The 25,173-nt window shown below is 35.4% G+C and overlaps 2 protein-coding genes across 2 annotated transcripts in view; both read left to right on the top strand.

Annotated features, from left to right (window-relative positions):
* The first annotated feature begins 5,912 nt into the window (after window positions 1-5,912).
* On the top strand, window positions 5,913-13,269 carry LOC306871269 (zinc finger and BTB domain-containing protein 43-like). The gene is made up of 2 exons (XM_079419073.1): window positions 5,913-6,013; window positions 8,520-13,269. Exon 2 carries the CDS (start codon window positions 8,545-8,547, stop codon window positions 9,790-9,792), a length of 1,248 nt encoding a protein of 415 aa, XP_079275199.1. The 5' UTR covers window positions 5,913-6,013; window positions 8,520-8,544; the 3' UTR covers window positions 9,793-13,269.
* Window positions 13,270-13,753: 484 nt separating this feature from the next.
* Window positions 13,754-25,173, top strand: part of LOC306871632 (ras-specific guanine nucleotide-releasing factor RalGPS1-like) — a 122,299-nt gene continuing 110,879 nt past the window's right edge. Inside the window, exon 1 of the mRNA XM_079419693.1 lies at window positions 13,754-14,018. The gene's annotated coding sequence lies outside the window, so the exon portion shown is untranslated. The remainder of the gene's footprint in view (window positions 14,019-25,173) is intronic.

The raw sequence follows: 25,173 nt of genomic DNA, 5'->3' as shown, positions 1-25,173 counted from the left end.
GATTAAATTTATGTAAGTCAGCGGCCATTGTACAGTGTACCTGTTATGTGGGATTTTGGTGGTACATATTAATGTTTACAGTAATAAATATTCAAATTTGCCAACTACAACTGCCAGTATTATAGCATAAATTTAACCAAAAATGTTTTACAAACATTTTTTTATATTTTTGAAAGAAGTCTATTCTGCTCACCCAGGCTTCATTTATTTGATCAAAAATACAGTAACAACAGTAATACTATTTTTTTATTAAATAATGCATTAAGTAATAATAATTAGAAAAATAATAACTTTTGTAACATAAATGTCTTTATTTTCACTTTGAATTTAATGCATCATTGCTGAATAAAAGTATTAAGTCCTTTAAAAAAATTGCATGAATTACATGAAAAAATTGTGCTTGCATTATCATACTTGAAATTGAGAAAATCCAGACAAGACATGGTTTTTATCACACTCATGAGATTTGCTGCTTGTAATTGCCAGTGATCATCAAATGTATTTAAGGGAAGTGACATTTTCATAATGGACCAAAAGCGCATATTTTTTTGTTTTGTTTTGATCTGTTATATCTGCTTGCGCATATAGTACTTGTTTGCCTTGATCTGATATAGAGTTCACAGGTGAATGCGTGTTTCTTTCCCCATGACCCCACATCTTCATCTAAGGGCTCCATATCCCTGACTGAATATCCAGTACGGCCTCTCTAGATCCCAGCAGATTCCTCTCGATCCAGGGCTCTCAGGTCCAACAGTCTTGGCTATAGATCTGCTCCAGGTGAATAATAGATTCTAACTATATTTTTTACAAACTTCAAAAAAAGCATCTATACAGACAATTCACTGCAGTTTCCAGCTGAAATGAACACTAGTAGCAGTAAAATGGCAACAACTTTTATTCTTTTTCACACAAATTATTATTATGAGGGCAGATTGTTAGTTAATAAATACTTATTTCCTTTGCACAATACTATGTTATGACCTCAAAATGCATTTTTCCCATGATTTGTAAACTAATACATTTTGGCGTTTGCATCACAGCTCCATTTCTGATTTGTTGGCAAAACGCAACATACACTCTTAAAAATAACGGTTCTTTATTGGCATCTACAGGTTTCATAAGGAACCTTTAACATCCACAAAAACTTTCCATTTCACAAAAGCTTCTTTATAGTGGGAAACGTTTTTTTTAGAGTAGTAAAATATTCTTCACTCTTAAAAATAAAGGTTCTTTATTGGCATTGACAGTCCCTTGAAGAATCTTTAACATTGATAAAACCTTTCCCTTGCACAAAAGGTTCTTTATAGTGGAAAAAAGGTTCTTAAAATTGTATTTACTCTTAAAAATAACGGTTCTTTACTGGCATCGATGGTTCCGTGAAGAACCTTGAACATCCCTGGAATATTTCCATTGCACAAGAGGTTCTTTTTTGAGAACTGTTCACTGAAAAGTTCTTTGAGGAACCCAAAACGGTTCTTCTGACATCACTGCAAAAACTCCCTTTTGGAACTTTTATTTTTAATAGTGCAATCCCATTTTGCAGAAAATGTGATCATAGGCACATTTTTCCAATGAGTCTGGGTTGGGATTCCTCTAACCGCCCTCACTGAAGCTTCTGCAGAATGAAGAAAGAAGAAAAGACTTACAGTCTCCTCTTACAATAGCATTTGTGAAGCTCCAACCTGAACTCTGTGAAGCTTTCGCCAAAGTAGTAGGTTTCAATCCAAGTTCTCTCTGTGCCAAAAGCCCCAGAGTTCCTTCAATTCGGAGCTTCCCGAGTTCCTGACCCCAAGCCCATCTCCACCTTGAGCTCACGTGAGACAAGGCCCCCGGCCTTATCAAACGGGCTTTTGTTCTCCATGGCTTGGCCCAGGTCTCTGAGGATGAGAGATGCAGTTAATACCCAGGGAAGTGGCCCTAATCGCCCAGCGCTATTACTGCGGCCAATATCAGAAGGGATGACAGACTTATTGATTCCAGAGCCGCAGGTGGGCACAGGTGACTTCCCCCCTCCACGGCCTCGGGTTTGATCTCCGCTCGGCTGAGCAGGAACAGCTCCGTCTCACCTGTGCCGAGGCATGCAAAGTCCATCTCAGGCCATTAGCTCCAGAACTGAGCTTAAGCCCTCAATTGGGCCTGATGACTCCTGAGTGTACAGCTGATTGAGACGCTACCGCAATCTGAGGATTGTCTGCTTGACGTGTCTCTACAAAAGATCAAATTCTTCTGTATGTGAGGATTTAAAGCTGCACTCTGCAATTTTGTGCTAATATAAAAAAAACTAAAAGTTTAAAAGAAGAGTATGTGTGTGATTCACTAAACAGCACAAAACTTAATGAGTAAAGACAAATCGAAACATGTCCAAACACCATGGTCAACATAAATCATCACTTTTGTTATTCTGACATTAAAAAAGGTATAAAAAGATTTTAGTAAAAAAAAAAAGTTATCTGATAACTATAAGTTAATTTACAGTGAAAAAATATTTTTTTAAGAAAAAAAAAGTTTAATTATTCGTACAATTGTGAAATTTAGTATGTGGTATGAGAAACGTAATAGTGAAAATTAATATTTGACATGTCAAGGTAATACATTATATTACTGTAATAAAGAAATGCTTTTAATGTGATGGTTTTAATGTTACGATGGCGAAAATGATGAAAGACAATGTGGTGAACAGACAGTCCAAACATCATGAGTACAAGTGGAAAATAAAATATCTATGCAAGCAACCATTTGCCAAGAAAAGTCTTAATAAGTGGTGAATAAATGGAGAAAATAGACCATTTTGTTAGTTTAAGGTGTAAAAATCCTTCAGTAAAAACCTGTTAATATGTTAACTGTAAGTTATCTTACCATATACAGTAGTACAAAAAGTAAATATTGTGTTTTGCATTTAAATGGAGAAAACGGACAATTTGAAAATAGAAAATGTTACAGTATTTTTATTGTTTTATGCTGAAAAAGATACAGTGAAAGCAATGGATTCCATGTTTGCATGTGATTATGGGATATGTGTGATGTCTGGCAACTTATGCTCTTGCTTTTCTCCAAAAAACTAAATTAAAAACAAAACAAAACAAAATCTATCTTCAGTGTGAAGCAGCAGTTAGTAAACAAACATCATGCATCCAGACTGACAGGTGTCAGTACAGGGTCATATTGGGATGAATACCAGCATCTTTAACAAACCTGACTGACCTTATTTGAGGGAGAGAAGTAAATAATGTGCATTTATAAGTTGTATAATGACTATTACCCTGTATAATTGACCGTTGTCCCATTTCCAACATACAATAGACCATACTAGTTAAATGTTGGGTCACACCATCTCTTTTTTTTAGTTTTAACATTAAAATAAAGTCATCCAAATATGAAATATCAAAGGAAAAATATAGTGCCCAAGAAAACGTAGAACATGTAGAATAAATGCAAACTATCTGAGCTTTTTCTTTGTCTAGATTCCAGGTCTGCTCACTGCAGATATTCATCAACCAACTTTATGAACTTTTTACTATTTTACTATCTTCAAAAAGTGTTTTATTTATTTATTTGCTTGTTTGTATGGAAATTCATACTTAGGAACAATAATGTCTACAAAACTCATTTCAGACATTTATGTGAAAGCCTTTCGATGAGAAACATGCATTCAGTCAAGTTTTAATGCAAATTGCATCACTTCGCGATAACCTTTAGTTACAGTGTTTTAAGAAATAAAACAATAAAGAAAATACATTCAGCAGTTTTCTTTTCAAATATGAATCACATAGAGCATACGCTCTTAAAAATAAAGGTGCTTCACGATGCCATAGAAGAACCTTTTTGTCTAAACGGTTCCATAAAGAACCTTTAACATCTGAAGAACATTTCTGTTTCACAAAAGGTTCTTTGTGGTGAAAGAAGGTTCTTCAAATGATAAAAAGGTAAGGAAGGGATGATTCCTTAAAGAACCTTTGACTGAATGGTTCTTTGTGGAGCCAAAAATGGTTCCTCTATGGCATTGCTTGAAGAACATTTTGAAGCACCTTTATTTTTAACAGTGTACAGTAGAAAGTAGATGACAGCTTCATGAGGCACAGGTGTTTCTGATCAAATCACTGTGCAATAGTGCCATATTAGCACATGAACGCTCCATAAGAGGTGTTAGTGACTGAGCTCAGGTCAGCAAAGCAAACCTAAGGATCAGGAGGATCTAGCGTGAGCAGTTTGGGCGAGTGTGCACGCTAAGTGTTGGCAAGGTCTCTCTTGAGCTATGCCATGTTTTGTGCTTCACTCGCTGTCTGTCAGTACAGGTGAGATTGCCGGTAGGAATATAATCATACACCATTGTGCTTCCCTGAGATCTATAATGGAAGTCCATTGAGTTTTCTGTCACCGCTGGCCCTGATAGTGTGTCCATCAAAATATTGATTCAGTAGGATATGTAATGGCACATTGATTTTCTGCTGAAGGTGAGGAGTGATGGACAGAAGCCTGTTGGTTTTTCCCGCACGACTCAATCAAACCTCTGGATGCTCATTCTTAGAGTTGAGGGAAGGGATTTTTATTGTTTTATGGCTAGTGAGCTTCAGAGAAGGTTAAAGCTGGTATGATATTAATCTTTAAACCATTTTGACAATCGAGAGACTGAATCTGGCTTCCCCAGAGAAGTTCTTTATTGCTCATCATAATTGAAATATCAACTTTGTCCTAGATGTTTCTCCTAAAATTCCTTAGCAGAAATAAAAACACAAGGAAACTGTTGATGTACAGTAAAAGTAGAGTTATAAAATGAACGTGGATTGCAGCTCAGATCATTAAGTTCAGAAATGTTTGAATTCATATTGGGATCTGACTGAATTCAATAATATATTAAATCATTCCAGAAAGATTCAATATACTGAGTAATATTCAGTGCTTCTGATAGCATTATCAGGTGACTCTGACACTCTGACAGCTGGGCGATTTTATTAGACTATATTTCTTTGCATAGACTATATTTTATTAGTAGGCTATATTTCATAAGAACTGCAGTGATGTTGAAAGTCAACATGGACAGAGTTGTTTATATTAGTCTCTCCATATTATAGCCTATTAATATTGTTTATATTAGTTTCTCCATGAATGAAGAATAGCCTAAATAACTATTTTTTGTGATAAAGTTTTGAGAACATAAAGACCGGACGAACGTTCTCACAGGATCTGCTCTCCTTTTACATTGAAACAAGCCTACAGCTCACTTTGGGGCCAACCTGTCTGTTGCTGTAGTGCTGCGCTTATCCTATAGCGCCACCTGCTTAGATTTATTTTAAAATACATCAAATTAATATTTTTAATTAAGACCACAGCAACCTACAAAACCTGAAGAACCTGTCTGTACATATTAAAATGATTTATATAACACCATAAGACCTGCTGTGGTTGATCAAGAGAATATCCTTACTGAAGGCATTTAGGAGTAGGCCTAAAAACACTTGTTTTACCATATTATTACTAACGTTTAAGAAGTAGTTTTAAAATAAAAGTGTATTCTTAGCACCTATTCTGAGCTACTGTTTATTTTATTTTTTTTACTGATACTTTGCCAATAGGATATGACCAACAAGGCATATACTCTACGAGCAGCCTAGTTTTCATTGTATTTTATTTTATTTATTATTTTATTTCTCATACCTGTGTTTCTAAATTTAATTTAATGTAATGCATTTTAAGTTTAGCCTATCGTAGTTTATTTCTCGCTCCTCTTTTATGATCTTATCATTACTTTTATTATTTTCTTTTATTTTGTATTAATATTTTTGTTATTTTATTTTATCACAACTCGGTGTCACTGTATTTGTTGTTTGGTATATAGCTGCGCTGGAAAAACAAATGCCAATCTGGCACCCAGCGGGAAGTAGGCGTGTTTGTTTACATTTCTTCCTGCGCCACGCGACCGTGCGTGATGACGTGAGCTGTACGCAGCGCTTTGGCTCTCGGAAGAGAGGAGGCAAGTTAGCTTTCAGAGAACCGGACTAAAATGATGCAAAAAACGGTAAGACGGAAATTTTTATTACATCGCGAGTGAGGCAGAAAACTGTACTACTATGTACGCGTCTCATTCATGAACAACAATGTCTCTGTCGTCTGTTAACATCCATAAAGCCTCTTGATATGCTAGCTAGCAGTATAGCGGGTTAGCCTGATCTCTGATAAACTGAACTGTGAATTTTGACGGTTAACTAGTTTACAAGATAAGTTGTTTCCACCGAATATCAACATAGATCTATTTTTAAGATTTTATATTACCTTTATTTCCATGTGGAAAGTTTTACCGCCAGAACTGATATTGTTGTGGTTTTTAGTGCTCATTTGCATCTTTCCATAACAGCTAGAATTCCTTACAAAAATGTCTCCATGGAAACCATAGTTACCGCCAAAATTATTGTTATTAAAATCTCGATAAAGTACAGTTGACCTCCTGCAGTCAGTGTAAAAAGCTTTCACAATATTTCTGACATTTACTTTAGGGACTGTGTTACCATAATATTTGCATAAAATGGTATATTTGTGTGGATAATATAGTCAAATTATTATTATTATTTTTATACTAATTTTATGAATTACCTGATATCTGATAAGATACTGTAGTGTGTAATTAAGGTTATTGTTGTTATTTAGCATAGGCTTTGATTTAGGACTTTATAGGACTTGATTTGTGTGAACCAACTCAATAGCAAAACTGTTTTTATTTTGTATGAAAGTAACAAAATGTGCATAAAATCAAACTTTGAGAACCGTGAACTGAATAAGCTGAATAGAAATATTTAGGCCTGCATAACTTTATTGCATAAACAACAGCAGACGTGCGATTTTCCTGCTTAACACGTAGATATCACTGGGATAAATATTAGATTTCATTATATATTACTATTTCCTACTACAAATATTTGACCTGACACTTATTTATTTTGCTATCCTGATGGCACAATCATTTGCAAACTTTTTAAAATCAGACATTGAAAATGCTTGACATTAATGTGAATTGGATGAGCCATGAACGGAGTGTCTATTTACACTAAGTGCAAATAACCCGCCTTGTTGGCAGAGGCTGTTTACACTAACTCCGTCCACCAACATGTGATTGGGATAGTCAACATTATAAAAACAGCTAAGAATCATTGGCTCCAGTGGCTCAGATGGTAAAGCGCATGCCCGGGTTCAAACTCGCCATTTGCTAAACTTTTTTTTTCTCCCTTTTCAAATCTCATATCACATCGTAAAGGCATTTATTTTCAATAAAAATTCAGTTGGCATCCATTTAATATTTTGAATTAAAATTGTAATTTACACTCAATACGTTATTATTGCATACTGTTTTATAATGTACTGCAATACTGAGGTGCAGATAATTGCCACTGTTTGCAACAAGTAGTATACATAGCACAAAATCCTGCTATTTTAACATAGTGTGATTAGAACCTATAACTAGGCTATTTGCACTTAGTGTAAATAGCATGTCGCTAAAAATACTGATATTTTCACTTTCAGCCTCTATCACTATTTTACACTTAGTGCAGCCTAAAGTGAACACAAAATGAGTACACAAAAAATAAAAACATAAATATATAAATAACAGCAGACATGTGACTTTTCCTGCTTAACACATAGATAACACTCGGATAGATGTTATATTAATATTTGCTATTTTAGCAAGTGATATGTTGGCACCAAAATACAGAGTTTGACTGAACAATGAAGCTTATTTATTTTGCTATCCTGACTGCACAGCTATATGATTATTTGCAAACTCTTTATTGTACAAAAGTATTAAAATGTTCATAAAATTACACCTTGAAAATAATACTGAATAATAATACCATAAAATGATATAGAAATGAACAGAAATATTTACATAAGATAAATGCATGAACAGCAACAGACATGTGATTTTTCTGTTAACACATAGATAACATTGGGATAAATATTATATGTGACCCTGGACCACAAAAGGAGTCATAAGTAGCACGGGTATATTTGTAGTAATAGCCAACAATACATTGTATGGGTCAAAATGATACATTTTTCTTTTATGCCAAATATCATTAGGGTATTAAGTAAAGATCATGTTCCATGAAGGCATTTTGTAAGTTTTCTACCGTAACTATATCAAAACTTAATGTCTGATTAGTAATATGCATTGCTAAGGACTTCATTTGGACCACTTTAAAGGCGATATTCCAGATTCCAGATCTTCAAATAGTTGTATCTCAGCCAAATATTGTCCTAACAAACCACACATCAATGGAAAGCTTATTTATTGATGTATAAAGATCTGACCCTCAAAATCTGACGCTTATGACTGGTTTTGTGGTCCATGGTCACATATTAATGTTTGTTATATATTAGCACCAGACAGTGAAGCTTATTTATTTTGCTTTCCAATTATGTAGTCATTTGCATTTTGTAATTTGCATGTGCAGCATTGGTTTTTGATCCTTTGCACTGTTTAGTATAGATGGTTTTGACTAGTACGCTAATCTACCTTGCCTTTTTCTCAGAGTGTACTTTAGATACTACATAACCATGGAGACCGATGCAAACTCCTTCCACGTGGAGTTCCCAGATTTTTCCTGCTCGCTCCTGAAGAAGCTGAACCAGCAGCGGCAGAGAGGGCAGCTGTGCGACCTCATCGTGTCCATCGGCGGCCATCAGTTTCGCGCCCACCGCGCAGTGCTGGCTGCCAGCTCTCCGTACTTCTGCGATCAGGTGCTGCTGAAGAACAGCGCCCGCGTGGTGTTGCCGGACGTCATGCATCCGTGCGTTTTCGAGCAGCTCCTGTTGTCGTGCTACACCGGAGGGCTTTCGGTGCCAAGCGGAGAGGTGGTTTCCTTCTTAACAGCCGCGAGCTTCCTGCAGATGTGGCACGTGGTGGACAAATGCACCGAGCTTCTGGAAGTAGGGAAGAAAAAACGGATCGACCATGGATCGTCTCCAAAAGGTGATGGTTATGCCACTGATAATGAGGACTCTGCTCAGACTGCAGGTCAAGGAGAAGATCTAGCCAATCTAGATCCTGCTTTAGGTCCAGGGACGTTAGAAAGTGCCGGTTGTTCCTCTCCAGATGATCCGAGCAGCGAGAATGGCTCGGATGCAATGGAAAGCCAGTGCTCTAGACGGGCCTATGTGCCACCGAGCATAATGGGACACAGAAAGAAGGTGCAAATAAAATCAGAAAGGCAGAGTCGAGATGCTTGCGGCGGCTTGTTTGGCGATTCAGACGAAAACTCTCACAATCCAAACACAGCAGAGGATTGTTTCGATGAGAAACTGGTGGAGTGCTTGGATCGGGATTGCTCTTATGAAGAGCCGCTAGACTTCTACGGGACCTCCATGGGGGGCTTTTCGCAAGCCTCGGACGAGCTTTCCAACCCACCGTCCAGGGATAAACTTCAGCTCGAAGGAGGTGCTGATGTTTCTAAAGATGAGACGCCGGTCGACGGCGGCTTAAAGGAGCAGACCTCACACTCAGGCTTCACTTCGGTGGTTTACAAGCTCTATCCGTGCCAGTGTGGCAAAAGTTTCACGCACAAAAGCCAGAGGGACCGGCACATGAGCATGCATCTGGGTCTGAGGCCATTCAGTTGCGCTGTTTGCGGCAAGAGCTTCAAAATGAAGCATCACCTGGTGGGCCACATGAAGATCCACACGGGCATTAAACCCTACGAGTGCAGCCTGTGCTCCAAACGCTTCATGTGGAGAGACAGCTTCAACCGACATACCTCCACGTGCGCAAAGGCCCATCAGACCCGACGGGCCTCCCAGATCTGCTAGTGCTCCCGCAGGAACCTTGTAGGAACGTTTGAGAAACCTCAGCATAGAAGCATCCTTTACCTGAATGCCAAACTAGCCACTGTATACAGCAGGATTATTTTAAACAAGCACCTCAATTTTGAACAGAGGCCTTCTGTTCAGTTCAGTTATTCAGGTGTAAAGTACCGGTCAGAAGTTTGGAATAATACATTTTTTTAAATGGTTTTAGAAGACGTTTCCTATGCTCACCAAGGCTGTGTTTATTTCTCAAAAATACAGTAAAAGCAGTAATATTGTGAAATATTATTACAATTAAAAAACTGTTTTCTGTTTGAATATGTTTTAAAATGAAATTTATTTCTGTGATCAAAGCTGAATTTTCAGCATCATTACTCCAGTCTTCAGTGTCACATGATCTTCAGAAATTATTCTAATATACTGATTTGCGGCTTAAGAAACATTTCTGATTATTATCAATGTTGAAAATGGTTGTGCTGCTTCATATTTTTGTAAAAACTGTAATATATTACCATTAAGAAATATTTTTTTAAATTGAAATGAATACTTTTATTCAACAAGGATGCATTAAATTGATCAAAATTGACAGTACAGATGTTTATAATGTTACAGAAGATTTCTATTTCAAATAAATGCTTTGAACTTTCTGTTCATTAAAGAATCTGGAAAAAATGCAATATGGTTTCCACAAAAATTATAACCGTTTACAATATTGATAACAACACTATAATAATTGACAATAATTGATCAGCAAATCAGCATATTAGAATGATTTCTGAAGGATCATGTGACGCTGAAGACTGGAAAAATGATGCTAAAAATTCAGATTTGCATCATAATAATAAATTTCTTATTTTTTAATGCATTACAACAGAAAACATTTTAATTGTAAAAAATTGTAATGTAATGTTATAGCTTCTTTAAAACCCCTTAACTGTCACTCACAGTTTTGAACATAGAGATTATAGAGCACTATTCAAACTTAAATGTTTATAATTCATGAACGAAAACATTTTGTAACATGATTTTTATGTACCATTTCCATGGTAATGCAATGTCTGATTTTAAAATGGGTTTCAAAGGATGAATTTTGAGATTTTTAAGTTTTCAACTATATCATTTCTTATGATTTCTAAAGCGTGAGAGGGAAAAAGGCAACTAGGAAAAATGTCAGAACTCCTGTTATGATGTAGATTTTTCAGGTGCACTCTTGTCATAAATTAATCTATTAGTTTCCTACATAATTTTTTTAACAAAAAAGGTGGAGAAATATCTATTTAGGAGTCTTAGACCTTTCCAATTATATATCGTTTGTATAGTTTGATTAGATTAGGATTTAATTGTAAAATAATGAAGTAAATTTAGGTGTCCCGCAGAGGGGACGGGTGACACTTAACAGGTTTTAAGACAACATTTAAAAACATGAATTATTTCAAACTTTAGACCGATCTTCGATCTCCTCATAGAATGATGTAAAGTCAACGTGAAGTCAAAATAGACTCTTCTTAATAGATGTCGTTTCATGTTGACTTAAAAGTCATTCTAATGTCTCAGAATGATATCTGAAGGAAGAAATATGACACATCTACACAAGAGCCTTGAATGCTGTCATAATATTCAGGTTTAAAAGCTCACTCAGCGCTTTGGAGTTTTAACAAGGTTTATCTTATGTAAATAGAAATATTCCCCGATGCAGCATTATGCTTGATTTCATTCGCTTTAGTTGAGCTGGATTCAGTGTTTGGCATCAACTCTATTGCCGATCTCTGTAGCCAGAGCGTTTCCAATAGGATTTCACAGAGGACGGCGCTTGTTTCAGCTGTTAATCTGTTCTAATCCGTTTTATGCTCTAAAAGTCAACAGATTTATTAGGAGGATTTTGAAGGGAAAAAGTCAAATAAAATCTTACATAATGCTGCATTCATCTCCTCCTGCAAACAGTGTTCTTGTATGTGATGTTCATTTTGTCAAATGTTTTTATAATGTGCCATATTTGTAAAATATTATAAATGTCATCTCTATATGGGCTTGTCTTTTGAAAAACATGTCCAAGTCATATCACACACACACACAAAATATTTTGCATAAAGATATTGAACCTTATTCAGCACATATATTGTTGTAATTCTCAGTATTTTAAATGGGGATTCGCATTATAGTGTTATTACTGTAATACAGTAATAGAGATTTATCCTTTTTATTGTCACAATTGTTTGATATCTTATGATTGTTTTGGTGGTGAAAAAAGGCTTTATTATCTTTATGCAAAATATATTGCCATCAATTAATGTTTTTTTGGGGGGTGTGAAATATGACCATGTCATGTTCTTGCTAGGTTTTTAAAATTCATCTGTATAGTATTGAATTAAAGAGAGAAATATCAAAGCACAGCCACCTGTAAATATCAAATATCAGTGAAATTAAACCGAGAACACATCTTTATTGTTTTACTTCACAAAGCCATTTCATGCAAAAGAGCACAAGTTATAAAAAAGTGAAAGGGCTGTAAAACCTGTAGAAAAGCAGCTGGGTGTTTACTTGTGTTATTTTCTGAATCTAATGTACAGAATGTGCCATGAATGTATGGTTGGATGCCTGGCTTTCAGTAGTCTGTTATTACGGCCTGTTTGTGAATGAACTGATTCAAACCTCGATTACAACTATACCTCAGATGCTGTTGTATTCAGTAGTTTGAGATGGTGCATGGAATTTCATCAGTGCTTAATTAGAACAAAATGTAAGCTAATTTTATTATAGTTTTAGATCAAATAAATAGGGCTTTTCTTAGAATTTTGAATTATTCCTGAAAGTGTTGTAAGCTAGTATAACACTCTAAAGAGCATTTCAGACATGTTGTTTTGGCAGTTGCCAAGTATTGGTAAATTGTGGTATGTAAATAGTGTTTGAATTATGTTTTTTATTATGAATGTGCAAATTTCTATATGCCTCAAACAAGTGACAATCATGTAAGCGGAAACAGGATATGTGAAAGTTAAGTAATCAGTACGGTTAAAAATCATCTCTCAGTTATCTAAATCAATCAGACAGAATGTTATGGAAAATAAATTCAGCCATGTATTAAATTATATATCCATTTGTCAGTTTTTTTTTTTCAATAAAGGTTTAAACAATTTAATACATGGTATATGTGTATGTATCTTATAATATAATGAGGTAAAATATATATGTTGATTTGTTACAGAAACTTTTTAGTTTTTTTAATTGGAAACGGTTATATAAAATATATATATTCTCAAGTGACCAAATTTTCTTAATTGATAGGCAGAGCTTTAGGATGTTGGACATATCACTACCTCAACAGGACTGTCTTGATATCTGGTTATCAGAAACTTTTCTTTCCGGACGGCACCGTTTCCCACTTACACTTCTGTTGTGGTTTCTTCTCATAGAAGAACTTTGTGAAACATTGGGAGATTTGTACAAAAATGTGTTTAGCAATAAATGTTCTATTTGTACTGGAGATCCTGTTTTGTTGCACGAAGAACAATTCATTTTGTGTTTGAGTTGCAATGCAGGGTTTCAGACGCTAGGAGGCAGTCTCATCTGACATAATTGGTTCAATGCTCACATTTAAAAACATTTAAGGTAATTTACTTTAATGTTATATATATATATATATATATATGTATACACACACACACATACATACATGTGTAAGCAAACAACTGAAAGAAGACATAAATATAAATAAATACAGAAAATATTTTGCTTTTATTTTAAAGAGCATAATTTTTTTTTTTTTTTTTTAGATTTGTTGGTATGTAATTTAGTTAAAACTATAATAAGATTGGTTAAATCTAAAGACATTGTTGCTCAGATGCACCTGCGCGTCCACTTCAAATTCACATAGACGCGGTGCTTCAGCGCGATTGGCTAGCGCTCTGTGATGGGCGGGGTTGAGTGGCGGTTTAACGCGTGTGATTGGGCAGTTGACCTGTCCGTTAGATCAAAGGAACCTACCTGACACTTCCTGCCCATGAATGTTGCGCTTGTTTTGGCTGTGAGTGTGATATCTGTGTATCTCTGCCATGTTTGTGTACATCTCTCGCAAATGTCTTTACATTTATAAACATATAATATAGCTCTGACGCTCTGGAATAATAACCCGACGTGCTGTATTGGATTATATGCGCAGTTGAGCTCGTTTAATGGATGACTGGAGGCAAGACGTGATTGTTTCTTCTCATTGATCAGTGCGGAGATATAAGGTAGGCGAACCAGATTTTGATTTGATTGATTTTATGGATGGGTCGATGGAGTATTGATTAGGAACAGTCTGTGCAAGTCATTCATTAAGAAGGGTTCGTAAAGGTGAAAGGTTACAGCCCTGTGCGCGTGACCGTATGATCAGGCGTGCGCGCGCACGAGACTAAATCCTGAGACAGCAGCTCGTTTAATATTTGCAATTATAATGAATGATTTTGCTTTATAATATGACATTTTGGATAATTTATAATGTCAATTAAATAGTAAGTATTTGTATATGGTGTGGTATTATTGGCTTTTATTGTAATATCTTTGGAAGCACAATGTTTTTTTTTTTTACTTTTGGTATTTCTTTAGGAGGGTATTTATTTTATGGATGTTTATTATAAATATTTGTTGCTGTACTTAATAATAATAATTATGTATGTATGTGTATGTGTGTGTGTGTGTGTGTGTATGTGTGTGTGTGTGTGTATATATATATATATATATATATATATATATGTGTGTATGTAGGCTATAATAATACAAATAAAAAGTAAATAAATAATGCATATAAATAAATATTTAAATGTTTTTATAAGAATGTAGTGAATACATTCTACAATAATAATAGTAATATTAATAATTATTATATATATTTAAAATTTAAAATGATTAAAATGATAATTACTAACATAATTATTCATTTAAAATAAAAATATTTGTTGTATATTTGAAATGTAGTTATTATATAACACAATTTCTAAAGTAATAATGTCATTATTCATTTAAAATACATTTCTGTCGTTGTTATAAGAAATATATCTATCTGTCTATCTATCTAGTTATTTTGAATTATGAAATTACTATTATATCATATTTCATAATTTACATATTTCTTTTTCTTATTACATTTCTTACATTATATTAAACACAATGTAATATAATGTGACCCTGGAGCACAAACCCAGTCATAAGTAGCACAGGTATATTTGTAGCAATATCCAACAATACATTGTATGGGTCAAGATTATAATTTTTTTTATGCCAAAAATCATTTGGATATTAAGAAAAGATATTGTTCCATGAAGATATTTTGTAAATTTCCTACCTTAAATATGTAAAAACTTCACATTTAAATGTGATTCTCTCAATATTTAGATTTGTTTGCACCCTCAGATTCCAGATTTTCAAATAGTTGTATCTCTTCCAAATATTGTCCTGTCCTAACAAATAACTTTCAATGGAAAGCTTATTTATTCAGCTTTCAGATGATGTATAAATATCAATAATAATAAAAAAAGGACCCGTATGACTGGTTTTGTGGTCCGGGGTCACATATGTTGTAATATTAATAGTTGACGCAAATGTCACATGCCTCTTTGAATTATGTTTTCAAAACATATTACAAACAGCATATGTCTGGTTGGTCTGTTCAAGTGTTCCATTGTAAAGATTTAGGCCATTTCAGTATCAAAGCATCTTTTTGTTGTTGAAAAAGGCATTGTTTCCTCAGAAGCTGAGATGCAGTGTCTGTTATACTGCTTGCTATGCAGTTCTTGCGCTTGCGGTGCAGGCCATGTGTGATGTGTGTAATTGATCAGGACGAAACTTGGAGTAAGTGAGAAGGAATTCAGAAGCCCTGCTCAGTCGAGGTGCTCATTCCTGATGGCAGAGAGCATTCCTCAGTTCAGGAACCGGTGTAGTATTCGTGTGTTGTGGCGTCTGCTACGTCACATGAATGTGGGTTTAGTTGACCGGGACAAATGTGAACAGCCTTGATGTCATGAATCTTAGTGTTTTATCTAGAAAGGTTCATAGTAGTAGCTACACCTACAAAGGCAGATTCTGTCAGTATGTTGGTGCAAAGCTGGGGCCTGTACCATGAAGCCGGATTAACTGGCTAGCCATGTAAGTTTCAGTTTAGTTTGCACCAATCCTGGATTTGAAGTACTATGAAAGTGGCTTGGCTTTTAGCGGTGTTCTTTGCCATACTAATTTACACTCCACGGCTAACCTGCTCCGGGGCAGGTTATGTTCTGGGTTCGAGATCTCAAACTGAAATTGGACATGAGATGTGAGCATAACCGTGTTGAAGACTCATGATGGCGTTTGTTATTTTAAACTAACAAACTCAGTGCTCATAATTATATAGTGCCATAATAATAGGCCTAATGTTATATAAGACTCCTCCAGTCTGGATCAGCATGAGCCCAGAAACTACCAGCAACAACGTTAACAGATGCTGTCTAATTAATGCTTTAAAAAACATTACTTTGACATGAACAACGATTCAGAGATCAGTGATCAAAGACTGCGTTATCTTACAGCTTCCTGTTGAAAGCATCAAGTTATGCTGACATCGAATCAGTGGGGCTCGTTTCCGAGAACTTGATTAATTAAAGATAATGAACTGAAGCGCTTGCCTAAAGATCTCTTGTTGCGTGTATACAGTGAGAAGAGAAATTAGGACACAACTTCTGAGCAGTTTTAATCTTTGTCGGGCAGATCTTAAATGAATGAAGCAAATTATCTGTTTTCAAATGTATTCTGAGTTAAATTTGTTAATGTATTAATTAATTTTTATAGTATTATATGAATATTCAATTTAATTAAATAATTATTTTCAAATACATTTTAAATATTTATAATATAAATGTAAATTTTATATATATACATATACACACACACATATATTTATATTTATAAGTGTATATTTATGTTGTTTCATTCGTTCCTTCCTTCCTCCCCAGTTCTCTGTTCCCTCTAAATATGAGTATTGGCTTTGGCCATTTGAAAATGCATATCAGTGGAGCAGTAGCTTTAGCTATTTGCAGCTTGAATTGATATTTGTCTGTTTTATTTTTGCTCTTTGGCCCGCTGCGCTCCTATTTTTAGGCGTTGAGCCATCAGTTCAAAGGGGAACCCGTACAGATGAAGTTCTCACCCTCAGAGCCACACAGCATTAAACATACACAGCATCTGCTATCAAAGTGCAGATCGAAGTGTGTGAAATATTAGAATCTGACCCAGTTATTTCTTTCCTTGTCTGTATTTGTATAGCAGCGAGCATGTGTGGTTCATTTGAGATGCGACCGCCTGCTCAATTCTGATATTCTGGTAATAATAGCAGCCCTGTTGCTGCCTGACATAAATGACTGTTTTATCATGCTATGAGTTATTTTAAATGTGCAATACAGTTATTTATTGTTATTTTTATTTATTTTATTTTTTGTAGGATTGAAAAACAAAGAAAAAAAGTTTTGCAGCTACACACTTTGCAAATGCAAATGAAAAAAAGAGTGAAAATAAAAGTGAAAATATTTAGGTGGAATTTGACAGAAACCAAATGATCCGATTATAGCAAATTAATCACTGTAACATCAGAACAAAAGCTCTCGGCGTCTTTTATCTACACTTAAAGTAGTTCAAAATAAAAGACCCAAAACAGTCAAATAAATTTTATATTTATGTATATACTAATATTCAGAAGTTTTTGAAAGTGTCATATGCTCACAAAGGCTGCATTTTTTGGTCAAAAATAGTTCAAACACTAAATACAATAAAAACAGAAATATTGTGAAATATTATTACAATTTAAAATGACTGTTTTCTATTGTCAAATATTTAAAATGTTATTTATTTCTGTGATGCAAAGCTGAATTTTCAGCATCATCAGTGTCACATGATCCTTCAGAAATCATTCTAATATACTGATTTACTGCTCAAGACCCATTTCTGATTATTATCAATGTTGAAAATGGTTGTGCTGCTTCATATGTTTTCATATGATTTTTACAATTCTTTGATGAATAGAAAGCATTTATTTGAAATAAAAATATTCTAAAGATCCTTAAGTGTCTTTTGTCACTTTTGATTAATTTAAACCATCCTTGCTGAATTTAAGTAGAAATTTCTTTAAAAAAAAAAACTTATTGACCCCTAAACCTTAAATTCATATATGTATGTATATAGTTCAGACTCTAAAGTCTGATTGTATGAATCCATTTTAAAGCTTTTGAAAAGTAGATGATATGACATGTTGATTGAATTCTATATGAGACCCTGGAGCACAAAACCAGTCTTAAGTCGCTGGGGTATATTTGTAGCAATAGCCAAAAATACATTGTATGGGTCAAAATTATCCATTTTTCTTTTATGCCAAAAATCATTAGGATATTAAGTAAAGATCATGTTCCAAGAAGATATTTTGGAAATTTTTTACCGTAAATACATCAAAACTTAATATATGCATTGCTAAGAACTTCATTTGGACAACTTTAAAGGTGATTTTCTCAATATTTTGATTTTTTTTGCACCCTCAGATTCCAGATTTTCTAATAGTTGTATCTCGGCCAAATATTGTCCTATCCTAACAAACCATACATCAATGGAAATATTATTTATTCAGCTTTCAGATGATAAATTATGTAAATGAAATGTAAATCTCAATTTAAAAAAACTGACACTTAAAGCTGGTTTTGTGGTCCAGGGTCACATATTATTGTGCAATTAAACAATTGGCCTAAACTTGTCGTTGAATGTAAGAACAATACTTAAGTTCTTCCTCACCTTAGCTTGTTTGGAATATGTCCTGCTCTGTATTTTCATATTACCCCATCACTCTCAGAAAATAAGGTACAGAAGCTGTCACTCAGATAACACGTTTTCAAATGCAACACCTTTGCACCTTATTTAACCCTAAAGGATGCATTTGAGTACCTTTAAAGGTACATCTTAGTAAATGGTACATAGTAGCATCTCTTAATAGCGTGCTGCCCCAGTGACAGCTTTTGCACCTTTTTCTGAGAGTGATGTCTTTCATTCCTCAGAATCAGCTCGTTCTCATTTTCTCCTCACTGCTCTCCTGTTTTCCTCTCTAACTCCCCTGATGTTTGATGTGGCGTGTTCTATGACACTGGATCCATTAGAAACGCTGAGTGTGCTCGCGGCTGCACTGATGTCATGCACTGAATCTCAGATCAGCTCTGCGGTGCATCTGAGGACGAGTCCACCGCCTCAGTCTGACTCCATCGTTACTCCAGACATTTGAGAAGCTCAGGGATGTTCTCTGCTTCTTTTATCTTTACAGCTTCACGCCTGGGCCTTAGTTTTGTAACAGGTTATGAGGAACACATCTGATGCATATTACATGTATGGCAGACATAAAGTATGTGCATTCTTAGTATTATTTATATTAATATTTTGAACTAGTTTATTGACACTTTCATTTTTTAATTGTGCTTTTGTCATTTTTACTATATTTTTTAAATGCATTTCTATTTAGCTTAATTTTTTTTTCACTTTTAGTTATTTTAGCACTTAAACTCATGCATTTCAGTTAGTCGCCAAGGCAACATATCAAATTTTTATTATTTATTTTATTTCTGTTTTAGTAATTTTAACACTTAAACATTTCAGTTGGTATTTCTAAAGTTTTATTTATTTTAATTTGTCAGTTAAATTTATTTCACTTAGTTGCCAAGGCAACATTTCAATTTATTTTATTTTTTTATTTAATTATTTCTGCTTTAGTAAACATATTTATCTATTTGCTTTCCATAGAAAAATTTCTAATTTTCATTTTCTGTTTTTAAGATTTCTGTCTAATATTTGTATTTTACTTTATTTCAGTTAACAAAACACTTTTGTAAGTTTACTAGGTTTTAATAGGTTTACTTAACAGTAAACCAGTTAAGCTACAATTCATTTACAGTCTGCTTATGCAGTGTTTCATTCTTCTTCTTATTCTGTGTTTACATAATTAGTATAATGACCGCTAAACTTATATATCTTTTTCTATTTAAGTAACTGATAAATTGGATAATGTACAGTCAGGCAGCCATTGTCACAAAATAAAGCACTTGAAGATGATACAGAACAGCTCTGCTCCGTGTCTCGAAGTCCTGATGACTCCGTCAGATTTGATAATGACCTCCTGACTGGACATTTTCCCTCACATATTCTTTCAGGGAGTCTCTGATAAAACTTTCTCCAAGTATGACATTCAGGGTGAAGTATCCCTGCTGCGCTCAGGGTTCGGTTTCCCCCGGCAACCGTCAAAGCCCATTCAGAAACTCACAACCGCAACCAGCCGGCCCACATTCCAAGTGGTTTGCTGTTGCCATGGCGATGGTCCCTTGGAGCCGAGGATTGTGGGAGGGATGAGAAAAAAGCGCTCTGTTGCCAAGTATGATCCCTGAGATAAAAAAATTCAAACATCGGTTCTGCTGTAAATATCTCCACTGAGGGTGGACGCCTTATACTGATGTCAAATCCAGTTTTCATATTATCATGTCTCATACCATCATCCATCTGGTTTTCAGTGCTCAATATGCCGGTTTGTACTTGGTTATAGTAAAGGTTTAGGGATTTTTTTTTTTTTCGGTTCGGTCCAGCTAATATGCATGCACGTTCTAGAGCTGAACTTGACCTGTGAAGGTAAGAGTTCATTCTCACGGCTGACTAGCGAGAAATACTGCAGATGACAGTGCGTGAGTTTCCTGCTCTGATCAGACTGAAACTCTCATGCTCGTGACGCAGGATGTAGATGTAGAGCAGTGATATTAAAGCAGCACAAACTTCACTGCACTTTCAGTAGTTGCCAAGGCAACATTTAGAATTTTCATTTAAATTTAAAAGGCAGCTTCGCCAGTTTTCATATATTTGTATTGTTGCAATGTCAGTAATGTGTTTAAATGGTATCTGGCTGTTTATCTGCATTCTAATATCCCATTTACTTGTAAACAAACTGATGTAATTTTGCGGGGTTTTTTATCCCAATGCATTATGAGCATTCAAGTTTTCCTATCTTTTTGACAAAAGGCAATGATGCCACAGCCATTTTTCTCATGTAAAAAAAAAAAAAAAATCACCTTTTTACTACAAGTTTTATCAAAAGCCCATCTTGTCAGCAGAGAATTGCGTTGTAAGTTTTATATTTATAATTTATTTTATAATATTAAATATTTTATTATATACTGCTGAGGTCGAAAGTTTACATGCACCTTGCAGAATCTGCAAAATGTTCAAGATTCAAGATTTTTATTCGTCACATACACAGTTATACAGAGTATAACCAGCAGTGAAATGTAAGTCAGGTCCACTCCAAGGACAGTGCAATAGTATAGAATACAAATATTAAGAAAAAGAAAAGTAGAAAAAATAAAATATAAATATAAATGTGCAGGTCAGTATGTTGTTGACATAAATAGTAATATAAGAGTAATGTGCAAAAGAATGTGCAAAAAAGTTTGACCAGGGTATTTAAGTAGCAGCAATATGAGGTAGAAAAAATTATGAATAGCTTATACATATATTGATATTTACATGGAGTTAGAGCTTAGGAGCCTGATGGCCTGGGGGAAGAAGCTCCTCCTAAGTCTCTCAGTTTTTGCCATCAGGCTACGGAAGCGCTTACCAGATGGAAGCAAAGTGAATAGATGGTTACCAGGGTGATTTGGGTCCTTGATGATTTTAACAGCTCTATTTTTGCAGCGTTTGAGGTAGATGTCCTGCAGAGAGGGGAGAGCAGACCCTGAGATGCGCTCAGCTAAGCGCACAACTCTCTGTAGTGCTTTGCAGTCCTGATTGGAGCTGTTTCCATACCACACTGAGATGCACGAGTCAATACACTTTCTATGGTCCCTGAATAGAAAGTTTTCAGGATTTTTGGTGAGACCCTGAATTTCCTCAGCTGACGCAGATGGTACAGTCTTTGCCTGGCTTTCTTGACCTGTGTTTGGATGTGTGTAGTCCAAGTCAGGTTCTCGGAGATGTTTACACCGAGTTACTTGAAGCTCCTTACCCTCTCCACAGGGGTCCCACTGATCATAAGAGGAGTGTAGGGCTGCTGCTGTCTCTTCCTAAAGTCCATGATCAGCTCTTTAGTTTTGCTCACATTCAGAGAGAGACAGTTGTCCTGGCACCATGATGTGAGTCTCTCTACCTCATCCAAGTATGCGGTCTCATCATTGTTGGAGATGAGGCCCAGAACCACAGTATCATCAGCGAATTTGACAATAGATGTGGAGCTGTGAGAGGACACGCAGTCATGCGTGTAGAGAGAGTAGAGCAGGGGACTCAGGACACAGCCCTGTGGGGCTCCTACGTTGAGGGTGATGGAGTTTGAGGTGAACTGGCCAACTTTCACCACTTGAGGTCTGCCGGTGAGGAAGTCTTGAATCCAGTCACAGAGTGAGGAGTTTAGGCCGAGGTCTGTGAGTTTAGAAGCCAGCTTGATGGGGACTATAGTGTTGAAAGCTGAGCTATAGTCAATGAATAGCAGCCTTACATAATTCCCATTGTTACTGTCCAAGTGTATGAGGGACGTGAGAGATGGCATCGTCCGTAGATCTGTTTGGGCGATAGGCAAACTGAAGAGGGTCCAAAGTATCAGGTATGGAGGAGCAGATGTGGCTCTTTACAAGTCTCTCAAAAACCTTCATGACTATAGATGTGAGGGCAACTGGGCGATAGTCATTCAGGCAAGAGGGTTTATTGTTCTTTGGCACAGGGATTATGACAGAATGAGGTGGGAACCACGGAGGTAGCAAGGGACTCATTAAAGATAGAAGTGAACAAACCAGCGAGCTGATCGGTGCAGGACCTCAGAACACGGTCGGTTATCCCATCAGGTCCGGCTGCGCTCCTGACATTTACTTTCTTTAGAGGGATCATGCAAGAGGGTTAAGAGGGATCATACAAAATAGTAGACTACTTTCTTGAATATGATATTTAGTCCACAAGACAAGACAATAGCTTAATTTATAAAGATTACCACACATATGCTTGATTCTTAATACTGTGTGTTATTACCTGGGTGATCCATGACTGAGTTTATATATACATATATGCCTTTTGTTTGTCCTGAACAGTTGAGCTGGCCACTATTCATCAGGAAAATCCACCATTTCCTGCATAGTCTTTGGTTTTTCAGCATCTTTTGCATATTTGAACCCTTTCAAGCACTGACTGTATGATTTTGAGATCCATCTTTTCACACTGCATGACGACTGAGGGACTCATATGTAACTGCAGTATTACAAAACATTCACTACTGCTCAAGAAGGAAACACAATGCATTGGGAACCGGAATGAAGATGTGGAAATTGTTATTATTTTGTTTAAATATTTTTATTTTTTCTTCATTTAGGATTGTCCTTCAGAAGATACATAAGCTACTTTCCCAGAAGACAAAATAATTATAATTTATCCTGATCCTCAGTTTCAAAAAGTTTTCACCCCTGGCTCTTAATTTTATGACATTTTTTCTAATTTTCTTAGACTCTATCCACCATCTTGGATGAAACTTTTCACTGAGCTCATCACAGTGCATTCTGGGATTGCATTATTCATAAAAATATAAGTTTGATGCTGTCCATAGAGTCTGACCACAAATTGTTCTTAAAAGACTGATACATATTTGGGTTTTCCTGTTTCCAGTTCTCATTCACAAGCTACCTGATGAACTGGTTCTTGTAGAATTACTGTTAGAGTTACTTGTTTTGGGCGATACTAGTGTTGTTGTTTTTCCAAAGTCATTTCTGAGTCATTTAAATGTGCAGTTCCATCAAGTATGTTATCTAAACACTAAACTTGCACCCTTAGCGTGCAGTCTGGATTGGTATCGGTCATGTTTAGGAACATTTCAGTATCATATGAGTCATAAGAGGCTTTTTATGCATGCTGTTCTAACTTTCAGTATTGGCCAAATGTCTGTACTGCTGAACGTGTGCTGTATAGTGTGTGTGAGGACAGATCCTGGAGTGAGTTTAATAGCGCTGTAGACTGAGCTGTATAATTGCTGCACCTCACAGCTGCTTTAATGGACATGAGAGAGGGATGAAGGATAATTAAAGAGATCGAGGGTGACAGAAAGGGGGTGTGATTGAAGACAAAGGGGATGACTAATACACAGCAGAGAGGAGGCGTGTGTCAGAGTCTGTTATATTGAAATATATCTGTTAACAGAACTGCTTTGTAACACCTGACCAGGATCCCGATTTAGTGACCTGTGTGTGTGTTTTAACCTACTTACCTCCTTATTACCTCACTGTGACTGGTCTGATCAAGTCCATGTTCTTTGCAGTTTAGTTTGACTAAATCTTTGGACTGGACTGGAAATTTTTGCTCTGCAGAAAAGCAAATGTTTTTTAATTACCAAAACATACACTATCAAATTAAATTTCAAGGTTACTGAAAATTCAATTGTGCAAATAAGAGAAAATAACAAAATATACCATATTTAAAAATGAAGAAAAACTAAATGGTTGTAAATGAATGCTGGAAATATACAATAAGAAGAACGCTATGAATTGAAACGCTACAGCTGCGTAAATATGCATGGGTATTAATTTGCATTGTTAACATTATTTAGTTTTTACCTAAAGTAGCATACCCTGTAAAGACAGTGACAATCAAATATGGACATGTCTACATGCAAGCATTTTTATGCAATCAGCTTGGTCTTTTACAGTAAATTTAGTTCACAAATAACTGACAGTTGTAACTTAAGTACGATATTCATCAACAACAATTAACTAAAAATTGTTATCAGTAACTTACTTCTTTGCCACATTTTGATTTAGACATGAAGACTCGCTCAGACTGGATCAGTGAGTCCTTGACTCAAGAAAAGCTACAATCAAATCAGTCAGGGGTGCGTTTCCTAAAAGCAACTACAGTCACAAGTACCGTCGTTACCAATAGAGTTCAATGGGACTTACCACCATAGTTAGCTAACGATGCTTTTTGGAAACGCACCCCAGTTCGGGAATCAATCATTCAGTGTGATTTGCGAAACCGATTTAGCAGCTTTGTTATAAAAACAACTTTCTCGTAACCAATCGGACAATGGGTGGCGATTTCTTCAGCTCAAAATAAGGAGGAACGATATGATTTTATGAAATGTTAAATTTATTTGTAGTAGTATGTTTTCCAAAGTAAAAATACTTTGATACAGTACAGATACTTAAAAATAATTATAGTAAAAATGCTTTGTCCACCACTGTAATCAAATAAACTTTTGATATTTCTAAAATGTTTATTGTGGTGGAAGTGACAGTTGTTATGTGTAAACGTTGATTATAAATAGGTTTTGATATTAATTGCTTCAAATATTGAATGGTTTACTTAAATATTTAGATTACCATACTTCCTTAAAAGCTCATTTGA

The sequence above is a fragment of the Barbus barbus genome (genome assembly GCF_936440315.1).
Source record: "Barbus barbus genome assembly, chromosome: 6".
NCBI lineage: Eukaryota > Metazoa > Chordata > Actinopteri > Cypriniformes > Cyprinidae > Barbus > Barbus barbus.
The sequence above is the reverse complement of the archived record's forward strand: the minus strand, read 5'-3'. Positions and strand labels throughout refer to the sequence as shown.

Bases quoted from the DNA above. Each gene is read 5' to 3' on its own strand.
- LOC306871269 (XM_079419073.1), top strand. From the start codon at position 8,545: ATGGAGACCGATGCAAACTCCTTCCACGTGGAGTTCCCAGATTTTTCC.